Below are 12,397 nucleotides of genomic sequence, written 5' to 3' on the forward strand. Positions count from 1 at the left end.
TCTTGCTTTTCTTCCTTCACTGGTTTTTCTAGTTGTGAGTCACTAATCACTCAGGACACCTCCACCGCGAGCAATAGAAACGATTGTTACGGGTCAATGGGAAGAAATACCATAGATATAGAAATCATTCCATCAATGTCAATTTCACAAATGGATAATGTACATAGAAACACTTTCTTTTTACTGTGGGTCTTGTGAAATAATAATAATGCACTAACAAAAGAGAAATATAATCATTAAGTCTCAATACACTTCCATTTATCCAAAAATAGTTTATTGATTAATAAAATCTATCCTTAATCAATCAATTGTTTTAACATCAGATTATATCCCTGTTACATATGGCCCTGTTGCCTTAAACACGTCATGCTGTCATGAAAATTCTTCATGTATCTTGATATTTTAGACGACAGAGCAACTGCAGAGAGTAGAAAAGCGCACGGTTTTATTTGTACACGTCACCGACACAGAAAAAGCTCAAGCGTTAACATCTGACCAAATCAAATACCAGAGGATTAACTGTAACTCTGTCGGAGCGGTGTTAACGGTGTAGGATTTCGGTCCACAGGAGGTGATTTAACACTTGTTTAAGCCCTGAAAAAAAAAAAGTACCAGTTCAAAGCAGTTACTCCAGAATGTCACTGAACATCTTTCTCTTTTTCGATTCTCCCGTCTGAAGCTCCATCCAGGCACCGCGTCTCTTCTGGAAGTGCGTCAGGCCGAATTTCGCCCAGACGTGACGCGCAAACTGATCCGAGCGCAGCTGAGGCTCGCTGGGGACTGAGAGAAAACACACACATGGATTATTCGTTTATTTGCGTAGCTATAACGCATTATACGCGTACGTGGTGCTGCTTTTTATCTACTTAAGGATGAGAATTAAGGTCTCGATTAGCTGATCAACTGGAAAAGATGAGTGTGAAGGGAAAAGAGTTCGCTAAAGTAAAGGAAAAACTGCTTTTAGAGCCAGAAAAATTGAGGTTTTTATCCCTTTAGAAATATGTCCCCGTGGAACAAAATCAACCAGGACAGAATGAAACACTTCGGAGGCGTGCTGTAATAGGAAAATAAATAAATGATTGACTAGTTTGTTACGGTTACAAATAGAGATGGGTATCACCAGGGATCATCCAATATCATATTATTATTGTTATTATTATAATAATACGATACCGAGGTGTCGATCCGATTTGAATTGAGATTCTACAAATACTCCACAAATTTTTCGCTCGTACCACACACGATGCCGAGCTGCCTGCTAACGTGTGAAAAATTTAGCGTGCAGGATTATGGATGGAGAGGAATGGGCCAAATTTACCACCTTTTACAAACATAAATATAAATTACAATTTAATTTAAGTAAAATGGATTTCGATGATAAGGGGAGATAAACAAAAACAAAAACAAAAAATAGACAATACATAACCAAATAGATTTTTTTCTCCTATCTTCAGTTCCAAATTGATTATTATCCTAATATTCTACAACAGCACGGCTTTTAAAAACAGCAATTTTCCCCAAATTAATCAACATTATAATTTTCTGTTTTTTTGTTTACAGTTACATTCAATGTCTGTGTCTTATTATCCAATTGTTCAAGTCTGTTAATGTCTAATTTTATGTTGTAAGAAAACATGACAGGATCGGTTTGATGCATCGCAAAACAAAAAAATCTAAATTTTAGTCCAACAGCAATATTATTTCTATTTTATTTGATTTCTCCTGCAACACAGAATTGCAAAATAAATAAACTAATTAATTAAAAGAATCGCATTTCATGACTTTTAACCATTTAAATTTACATTTAACGAGGTGGAACCTCCTATCAGGACGTGTCCTTGTTATCAATTACATTACAGCCGCTATGAACTGTTTGTCATTTACCAGCCTCTTTTTATTTCTACCTTGAAGTTAATATGAAAAAAAAGCAGCTTATCTGTAACTAAACACTGCAATCTCAAATGACATTTTTGCACATTTCTAGATATCTGTAAAACCTTTAAGGTCACCCTAAATTTGAGTTTTTTGCCATAACATGCTGCTGTCAGGATTATGAGACTGATCAGAAAAGTGCGAGTTAGTGATGATGATAAAGATAAAAAAAAAAAAAAAAAGAGATATCATGTCATGGTCGCTTAACACTAGTTTACAATTGAATTTGCAAATACATAGTATTTTATTTGGTGGGGGCTTTTCTGCTTCAAAAATAATAAGACAACAATCAAAACAAGCAAATCTTAAATATTAATTTTCATAAACTAACCAAGTAGATTTACTGTACGTGGGGTTAGTTTATATACGTTTTCTCCTCGTATGCACATTATTGTAATTTGAACCATCTGGGTCTTGGGCATCATGTACCATCTTGATAACCAGCTGAAAACATGTGCACTTTCTGAAAACTGTTATTTTGACTCTAGATATGAATCTTGCATGTATATATAACAGGAAAAGAAACATGAGCGTTTAGTTTAGGTGTATCTTTTCATTTTTCTGTCTTATTTCTACGTGCATTGAACCTTGAACTAAATCTACAAAAAAAAAAAAAAAAAAAGGATCTTGATTTATACTCGGGTTGTGACGCGATACATTAATATGTGTGCGATACTGTATCCGTGAGCTCACCCAGCTGCTCTGCAATGCTCTGCCTCTGACTGATGGTGGCGCTGCTCCACACGGCCTCCAACAGCCGACTGCCGTATTTGGAGCAGGCCAGCTGAGTATAGATCCCCTGCGTGAGTGAGACAGAAATGAGAGACAGACAGATCAGATTTAAGCAGTTAGAACTTAGCCGAAGAGCAGACGATCTTAACTGTCTCACCTCCAGCTTCCTCAGGATCTTTCCTTTGCCTTTGTCGCTGGAGAGCGTGATGAGGGCCTGGAAGGCATGGCTGCCCCTCTGGTCCGTCCCCAGGCTCAGGAGCTCGGCTGTGCTCAGGTTGTGCAGGCTGTTCATCAGGATGGAGCGGTCTTTAAAGCGGGCCAGCGCTTGGACCAGGAGCGAGCCGTGGTAGCAGATCGAGAGGGGGCGCTGCGGAGGAGAAAAAAAAAAAAGAAAAAAGACCATCACACCATCCTAATCTCAAGGCCAGCTGCTGAAAAACAGGTGCGTGTCTGCAAACACACTGTTCCAGCAACATGGTGCTTCAACAAAACACCGGCGACAATTACGCTCTACAGAAATCTGTTAATGGAGATGAGGAGAGTCTGGACCCCAAAAGGAATCATGCACTTTTTATACATTAATGCAGATGTTCATGTTATGGGAGAAAAAAATACTGAGTGTCACAAAGAGCTGTCAGTGGAGACTCCATCTATTAAATATAAATAAAAGTCTCCTCTGGGAAACCTTTTCCAGAGCAACAATTACACGTTTGGTTAAACGTGTTTACGTGGAACATAACAGCGCTGGAATATATTAAAAAAAAAATTAAAAAGGGGAAGTATGCATATAAAAAAAAAAACTGCACTCCCTTTCATAACTCCTTCCTGGAAATGAACAGACATGGTCTTTTTTTTTTTTTGCTATTTTTGTCATGTTCTGGATGAAAGCCTGTCGAGGTGCAGGAGGTGTGTATACCTGAGGAACAGCGTCGCCCTCTGCTGCCTCCGTGTTGTAGTACACCTCGAATGTGAGTAAGGACAGGAAGAGGGGGAGACAGGAGAGGTGGCGTGTGAACGGCTCGCTGCAGTGAAACGCCTGCGAGGAAATCCGGTTAATGTCGTTTAATGCAAGAAAACATATTTCTTAAATTTACTACAACAGCATGGCCACTGCGTGGTTCATGATTGAGTTTTATGGTTTCATTATATTAAATTTAAATTTGCTTTGTTCATTAAGGCGGTGCATTAAAACAAACAAACAAAAACAATAAATGAATAAATAAATATAAGGTCACTTATTTAAAAAAGAATCATTCAAAAATATAAACATGTAAAAATAATATTCATATACACAATAGTACTGGTAATAAACAGTAGAAAATATACCACATCCTATTTCATATTATTATTACTATTATTATTATTATTATTAACAACAACATTATTTAAAATGTTTCTTTATAAACCAAAACAAAAAATAAAGCAAACAATATAATTTACACACAACTTCTGTAAATAAATTATTTATTTAGTTAATTAATTGTGTATTTATTTATTTATAACCTAAAGTTGCACTTATACAAAATAATAACAACAAACAAAAAAAGGATTATAATAATAGAGTGACTCCTGCAAGTGTAATGAGAATGCAAATTTGGAACACCACCAACCCTCCACAAGCCCCGCCCCTTTCACGGTGCTAAATCTATGCAAATATATACGCGTTAAAATGTGCAAACATTTGATTAGCCATAAAGTGTGTATGCCATGAAGGCTTTGTACAGAAAAAAAAGGTAACAGTTTCACCTCTAGGAGGAGCTTTAGCATGTCAGGCTGCTTCTCTTCTCGGTCTACGCAGCTCTCCACCAGCTGCACTATGACCCCCATGTGCCCCGCTGCCAGGATCGCCTCGAACCCGAGTGCCAGCTCATCAAACACCTTCAGGAACTGAGAAACAGGGAGAGGTTTACAGAGCACTGAGGAGCAATAAAAGAGAATAAATGCTAAAGATGATGTGGCTTTGAGTAACAACACACCACTTTATACTTGACCGAGGCTGCGATTAAAGACTGGATGGTGTAGTTTGCAAACGGATGGAGAGCGAGAGGCATGAGCTGGTTCTTCAGGTGGTTCTTGTAGGTGTCTCGAAGCAAAGCTTTATGGGAGAACTGGAACACTGTCTGGATGAGACGACTGCACGACTGATCCTTTAGAAACACCAAGAGGGGGCTAGAGAGAGAGAGAGAGAGAGAGAGAGACTATTACATGACAATGACGACATACATCTATTCATTTATGTCACATCCACCTGTCCATCCATTAACTCATCTACAATGTCACTTTTAATCTTTAAATCCATAAATACTGTCCCAACACCTATCCCATTATGCTCTTAACATCCATCCATCTGTCAATCATGTTGCTGTGCTCATTCACTAATTTATTCATTCGTAACCATCCATTCACATAATCATCCGTCCATCTGTTTACCCATACTGCACCAATTCATCTCTTACTCGACAAGTACCATCTATCCATAACTTCAGTTCTCCAACTCGTCCCATCCTCGCATATATTTTGCATCCATCTATCCAATATATCTCCTTCTTTCATTCATGTCCATCCATGGCATTAATCCATGTTTTCCATTTATCGTTATGCACCCTTATTTCATTCATCCACTCCCCCACCCACATGTCCCTCATCCATCCATCATCCTGACCTGACTCCAGGAGCTGAGCTAAGTGATGTCAAGTATTCCATGATGCCCTTGTTGAGCTTTTTGCCCAGAATGGGTCTCTTCCTGTGGCAGACGGTCAGTAGGGTCTGGAGCACAGCGCTGGCAGTGGGATTGGTGGCACAGACTGGAATGGAGAAATGAACAAGGAAAAAAAATTAAATACAACATAAGTAGGAGCTTGCTTCCACATTTTGTTTACTTTATCATATCATGCGGCACTCACCGTTAACTTTTTCCATCAGAGACTCTGAAAGGTACTTGAGCTCCCACCAGAATGACGTCGGTGCCTCAAAGTCGGTCAGCTCTGGTTCAGCTTTCTTCTGCTTTTTAACTATACAAAACAAACGCAAAAACAAACTTGTGGCTGCAAAAATGTTCCTCCTACAGGTGGTGCACTTTTAGACTTTTAACTGCGGTACAAATAAATTCGTAATGCACAATAATGAAGGTTGTTCTTATATGTTAGATCCCGGGTTCTCCCACCTGGACGTGCGTCTGGCTGCTCTTGGGTCGAACATCCCGCGAGCACGTGTATAAGCGTCCGGAGCACATGAGACCCGTGAGCGTCTTTCATCAGGTCTACCACGTTCTCTCTCACGACTCGGCACAGACTTAGCACCTGATCCTCCAGGGTCCCGCTTCTCGCGCCTTCTGGTTCTTCTTGTTTATTTTCGGACTTGCTGTCCTCTTCAGAGGGGCCGTCTTTCACAGGGGAAGACAAAGTCCATTAGGAATCAGGATAATACAGAGAAAAACGTCACTCATTCTTATTGTTCATATATACACTACAAACATGCGTTATTCTTACCTGTCCACTTAGCCATCTGCTTGATACCAGTTTCAATCACATGACCGCCACATCTGTCACACGAAACAGATTTAAACTCTGACCCCGTCTCTCCGCCTAGTTCGACCATAACCTCTGCCACCTGACTGGGGCTGGCCTGTGACAGGAGCTTCTGGAGGGCCAGACTGCCCGTCATGTCTGTGGAGACGAGGCCAGCTTTTCCCTTCACCTCTGAGAGAACGTTTTCAACAAACAGAGCTATGGGAAAGAAAAAGGCTTTTTTGTTACATCTGTTTATACAGTGAAACTAGATTATTTTATTTTAAGTCTAGAAGCAAGATCTGGAATCAAATATGGCATGAAAAAAATAGGATTTCTCACTAAACCAATGCCTGTAGATTAAGACATGACTTTGTCTCTTACCTCGCTCCTCATCATCAGCAAACCCTTCGCTCAATCTCTCACTCACTCTGCGAAAATAGCCCACGGTCATCGCATCCAGACGCTTCCTCCTTCCTCCTTCCTCACCATGGAAGCTGCTTCCTCGTCCTCGTTCTCCTCCTTTACTCTGATCAGGCTTCTTTTTCATCTTCTTCTGCCCTTTTTCTCCAAAATGCCTTTGACCTTTTGCTCCCATCTTTTCCACCATCTCTCTTATTAGTGTATTACAGAATTCAAACAGCTTCTGGAAGGCATTTAATCACAATTTCTCTAGTTCTCAGTAAACTGAAAGATAAATGCAAGCAGTATTAACAGCAAGTGACAGCATTAGCTATTACATTATTATAATAAACTGCCTTTAAAAAACAAATTCACATATCAAGCAACACGTGATATTCAGATGCGCAAAAGATTTATTTGCTGACTTTTAATCGTCATGTAAATGTTTTACTTTGGCTAACTTTTTCCTACAGAATGTGATGCAGCAAAAAATCTTTTCGTTCCTCCAGCTCTTGTTTCTCCTCATCTCTACAGTCCTAACAGATCAGCGTTCAAAGCTTCAGATTTTATGCCAACACTTCGGTCAACACAACTGTGCCCTTGATCTTCTAGCCCTCGAACCTCAGTCATAACTTGGTGCACCTGCATTGCATTCTGGACTTTGCCCTCAAGTTTAGACATTAGATTTCTTATTAATACACATCAGAAAAAGGCCTTCACTTTGATATAAAGCAAAGATTGGATTTTTAATATTAAGAAAAGATTGGACTTTGAAGCAATGGATAATGGTCACATGGTCTAATGACTTCAGACTGACCCTATTCCAGATGGGAATGTCAGGGTAAGAAGGAAACGCATGAAGCGATCTACCCGTCATGCATAGTGGCCTTCATACAAGCGAGGCAGCGTGTTATAATCTGGTGTGGCTTCAGTTGGTCAGGTCTAGACTCAAGTCAGCTGATGACCTGAATGTACTGAATGACCATGGTATCACATCTATGGAGTTTTTTCCCCCCCCTGATAGCATGGATATATTCCAGCACTCAGATTGTGGTCAGAGTGGTTCTAGGAGCAGAAGGAATCATTTTCACATGAACTGGATACCACAATGTGTAACTTAATGATTTTTTTTTTTTTAGGCCAGACAGTGTATAATGATAAAAATGAGTGTTGGAAAAACAAGTCTCTAGTATTTGAGATGACAGATTTGTTTATAAACATCACTGGCATTGTGACAGCAATAACAATGTCCTCATGTGACGTCAGAAAGGTACAAACCAGGTACAGAACCAATCATAGAGGATTATAACACACATTACTGAACACATCAGAAATAATCATAGATTAAACATTTTGGCTTTTAGGCTTTGGACTTTTCTTTAACCTGTAACACTTTGGTGCTGTTGAGTAGCAAATGATAAGAGTTGGTTTATTTAGTCCAAAAACAGATATGACTTTGTGTCATAAACCACGTGTCAGCCATCAAATTAAAGAAAAAGTTAAATATTTGTAGTATTTTATATCATTAACACACTACACTATGTACACACAGCTATTAGAATAACCGAGTTCTCACCTGGACGGTTTATATTCCTGCAATGCTCATCTCACATGGCCAGTGGAGAAGGCGTTGTCGCAGCGTGATGACGACACTCGGACTGCGTCGCCGAACTTTTACGACATGCCCGTTCAGACCTTTTTCGTTTTTTTAAATATTTGAAACGTCTTGCAATAATTACTGTACGTAAATACCTGATCATTAATTTTTTTTTCTTTTCTTAATAAACACAACTTAAAATCCAAAGTTTAAAAGTTGAAATTAAATAAACTTACCAAAAACTCACACAACGGTTTATTGAAATTTAATTGTCATTGTAAAATACATTTAATTAATATATTTTAATGTCTAGGTATTTATTGTGTAAATATAACGACATCGTGAGTATAAAGTAGCAAATTCATTTAATCCAAAAACCCTCGAACAGACTATGAAATTACCAAAAGTACCAAGTGTGCACACTTAGAGTTCGACCACTAGAGGGAGCCCTCGTCTCTTCTTCATACCTATTGATCTCATATTAGATCTAGAATACATTACACTGTCTGTCCAAAAAAGTAACATACTCTTCATATTTCATTCAGTCACACAATGTGTGAACCAGCTCATGTGTGAAAATGGTTCCTTATGCTCCCAGGACCACTCTTCTACAATCTGAGTCCTGGAAAATACCCCCATGGATGTGATAACCTGGTCATTCAGTACATTTAGGTCGTCAGCTGACTTCATTTTATTGCCACATAATGTTGCTAAGACTAGAACTGACCAATCCCAGATCATAAAACAAGGCCACTATGCATGATGGGCCCAATATTTTATGTGCTTCCCTTCTTACCCTAATGAGTCCATCGCTTTGGAATAGGGTCAGTCTGGACACGTCAGGCCACATGACTCTTTTCCATTGCTCCAAAGTCCAATCTTTTTCCTCCCTAGCAAATTCAAGACTTTTTCTTATGGACACACAGTTGTTTAGTCCAAATCCTGTAAATTCTTTTCATATTCTGTGCATATAGAAATGCTCTTACTTTTACTAATAAACATAGCTATGGTTTGTACTGTTGATTATTATATTTTTTTTTACCATGCAGCTTCCCCAAGTGTTTAAGTAGTTTTCATTCATCATTTTTTCCAATCACATTTTTTCCACAAAGTTTAGCACTATCCTTCAATATTTCAATAATGTGTTGAGAGGTTCTTAACCCAATTCCAGTAATCTCCTCAATTGTTTTCTTTGCTTGATGCAGCCCAATGATTTTGACCCTTGTGAAATTGTAATTTTTAAAATTATTATTATTTTAAAAAAATTCCTGTCAGTGTATAATACATGTTTTGTAGATCATAGCAGGCAGTTAAAGTAGATCGTTGCCTACAGGACATCACCTGGTCCCTAGTAAGGACCAACCCTAATAGAAAATTCTGCTTGGTCTGTCCATCTATCAGCTGCCATGACGAGGCCGAGCTGGTCAAACAAGTAGACCATAGGAGTTATTGTCCAGCATTCTCATCAGTTTTGTACATTTCTCAATGGATAAAGACAAAGGATTTCCAGTTCCCATAACACTGTGTTTTTCCCACTTAAAGATGTGTCATCTACAATGTAGCAATAGTTATTCAGTAATTCTAAAATAATTTCCTTTCTATCAACCCTAACCCCATAACCTGCAGCCAACACATTTTTTAATAAATGTATATTATACTTACCATTAATGAGCAACAAAGTTTGAACTTTGTATATCCCTGTATAAAACACTGAGTGGACATTTTTTTTTAAAGATCACACAATCTAATATTATTTTTTACATATACTTATTTTATGACATTTAATATATGCTTTATGCAGGAAAAAATTTTGACCCTTCTGAAACAGTAAAATGTTTTTGGCCTACGATGTAGCAAAGTTTTTTGTTTTAAAGCTGTCTGCTTCTCACACCTTTAGTATGTAATTACAACTGTCACTTGAGAGTGATTTTATTAAGGGCACCCCACAATCAAAGATTAGAAAAGCAATCTAAAGAATTTAACATTTTTCCGATGATTAAGTAAAAAAATAACAGGATGACCCAAAGAGGCCAATAACACATGAAAAAGAGAAAAGGAAATGTATATGTAGTGTAAGTACACTTTGAGGTTGTAAGAAAACTATAACAAAAGTAGAAGTGTTATTGCAAATCTTAAAGTCATTATTATTATTATTATAATAATAATTATTATTATTTTATTTTATTTTTAATAAGATCTATGTAATATGTGCAAATATATCCTAATAAATAATGAAATGTGTTATCTTTTTGAGTCAGGTACCATAAGTACAGTATGACTTGAGTTTTAGGTCAAAAAGGGGAAGCATGCTTATGACTTATACAGTAGCTTGCCACACCCTAGGCATAGAACTTGCCAAAGGTTAACAGGACACATGTGCTTGTGGGTCTGATGACTGAAATTATTGTTTCTTGTGGTCCATTCTTTATTAAATATATATATATATATATATATATATATATATATATATATATATATATATATATATACTATAGGTAATAATAATAAAGACTATAAGATCTGAAATAACACTTCTACTTTTGTTATAGTTTTCTTACAACCTCAAAGTGTACTTTTATACATTTCCTTTTCTCTTTTTCATGTGTTATTGGCCTCTTTGGGTCATCCTGTAGTTTTTTTACTTAATCATCAGAAAAATGTTAAATTCTTTAGATTGCTTTTCTAATCTTTGTTTGTGGGGTGCCCTTAATAAAATCACTCTCAAGTGACAGTTGTAAGTACATTATAAGTATTATATTGTATAGGAGCCATTTCAGTACCCATGATTAAGGCTGCTAATACATGCATAAAAAAAGCAAATGAGCAAATGATATAAATTTTTACTCTGCTTGAACTGCATTACTTTGCATGTGCCTAAGACTTTTGCACAGCATTACAATATGTGAGAGCTGACACACACAACCAACATTGCACTTTCTGGATAAAATAAGCACGTCACTGTGAACTGATACGTGGTTATTAATCAGTGATGACAACAAGTGGCAGGATGTGAAAAGTTGCTGAACTGGACATTTGTCATGGCATGACCCCGAAGTAGCCAGAAATGCTTGTTCTTGTGCAATAAAACTGCTGAAAGTTCAGGGCTGACCTTCAGTTAGAATGTGGAAATACCAGTGAAATACTAGTATATTATTCATCTGACCCAAGCACAGATAGTCACCAACATTATAATAAAAATACAGCACAGGAAGAAGCATTACAATTACAATATAAAACCTTTTAAAAATATAAAAAGCACTGTTGCCTTGCACCTCAAGGGTCCGGGTTCGAGTCCTGGCCAGGTTCGATTCCCACCCCGTGGGATGTTCTCCCTGTGCTTGGTGTTTTTTTTTTTCATGTGCTCCAGTTTCCTCCCACAGTCCAAAGACATGCCGATTAGGCTAATTGGCATTCCCAATTTGCCTGTAATGTGTGAGTGTGTATGTGTGTGTCTGGCAATGGATTGGCATCCTATCCAGGGTGTATCCCCCCCTCATGCCCCAAGTCTCCTCGGATAGGCTCCAGGCTTCCCGACACGAACCTGTAAACAGTATTAAGCGGTATAGACGATGAGTGAGCAAGATTTTCCTTGACGGTTCAAGATTCAAGAGATTTTATTTGCTATTTGTTCACATCCCAACAGTATAAGTGCATTGTTTTTTTGTGCAAAAATGCACAAGTGATTCAGTAATTAAAAAAGAAATATAATGAAAGTAGAATAAAGTTATAATATAAGAATAATAAAAAATAAATAGAAAAAAGATTTAAGCTAACAGGTTATAACACTATACTGGTTATCTAGTACCATGTGGTATAACATGATCCTCAGATACTGAACTATTGCACTTCTTCAAATGTACAAATTATGCTTTGTTTTTGAAGGATTAATTAGTTTTTTTTTCCCTAAACAAAATTGCTATTATAGAAAATGAATATACAATCATTTAGAAGATCTGTGTTTATAAAGTGAAAAGCTATAGAGTTGAAGATTCTTGCTTTTATGTCTACAGCTGAACTGACATGCATCCTGTGCTTGTGGTTGAGCTGTGAGTTTTACACTTTATCTTTGCTGTGCAAGAAAGAAAAAGAAAGAATGAAAGAAAAGAAAAAAAGAAACAAAATGTAACTGTCCAGAAGGCATTCATGTGCACAGTCCACCACTCCCAACACTACTGAAACATCCACACCCACCCTCATACGCGCGCGCAAACACACACACGCGCACACA

At 37.6% G+C, this 12,397-nt stretch overlaps 1 protein-coding gene across 3 annotated transcripts; it reads right to left on the bottom strand.

Annotated features, from left to right (window-relative positions):
• Positions 1–252: 252 nt before the first annotated feature.
• LOC128512746 (nucleolar protein 9) lies at positions 253–8,223 on the bottom strand. Of its 3 annotated transcripts, none has more exons than XM_053486148.1 (12): positions 8,149–8,223; positions 6,555–6,857; positions 6,153–6,389; positions 5,828–6,046; positions 5,568–5,675; positions 5,327–5,468; positions 4,641–4,833; positions 4,411–4,551; positions 3,581–3,700; positions 2,822–3,031; positions 2,626–2,731; positions 253–780 (listed from the first exon to the last, which is right to left on the bottom strand). In XM_053486148.1, exons 2-12 carry the CDS (start codon positions 6,778–6,780, stop codon positions 626–628), a joined length of 1,857 nt encoding a protein of 618 aa, XP_053342123.1. In that variant the 5' UTR covers positions 6,781–6,857; positions 8,149–8,223; the 3' UTR covers positions 253–625. The 3 variants fall into 3 exon arrangements, with proteins under 3 accessions (XP_053342123.1, XP_053342124.1, XP_053342125.1); XM_053486149.1 differs by having other exon boundaries at positions 6,555–6,816; positions 8,149–8,222; XM_053486150.1 differs by having other exon boundaries at positions 6,555–6,813; positions 8,149–8,195.
• Positions 8,224–12,397: the final 4,174 nt, after the last annotated feature.

Source organism: Clarias gariepinus, chromosome 25 (assembly GCF_024256425.1).
Source record: "Clarias gariepinus isolate MV-2021 ecotype Netherlands chromosome 25, CGAR_prim_01v2, whole genome shotgun sequence".
Taxonomy (NCBI): domain Eukaryota; kingdom Metazoa; phylum Chordata; class Actinopteri; order Siluriformes; family Clariidae; genus Clarias; species Clarias gariepinus.

Excerpts from the sequence above, each read along its gene's own strand:
- LOC128512746 (XM_053486148.1), bottom strand. The coding sequence starts at position 6,780 with ATGGTGGAAAAGATGGGAGCAAAAGGTCAAAGGCATTTTGGAGAAAAA. Across the intron at positions 3,701-4,410 it reads TGCTAAAGCTCCTCCTAGAG|GCGTTTCACTGCAGCGAGCC; the intron begins GTGAAACTGTTA and ends ATTTCCTCGCAG. Across the intron at positions 781-2,625 it reads GAGCATTGCAGAGCAGCTGG|TCCCCAGCGAGCCTCAGCTG; the intron begins GTGAGCTCACGG and ends GTTTTCTCTCAG.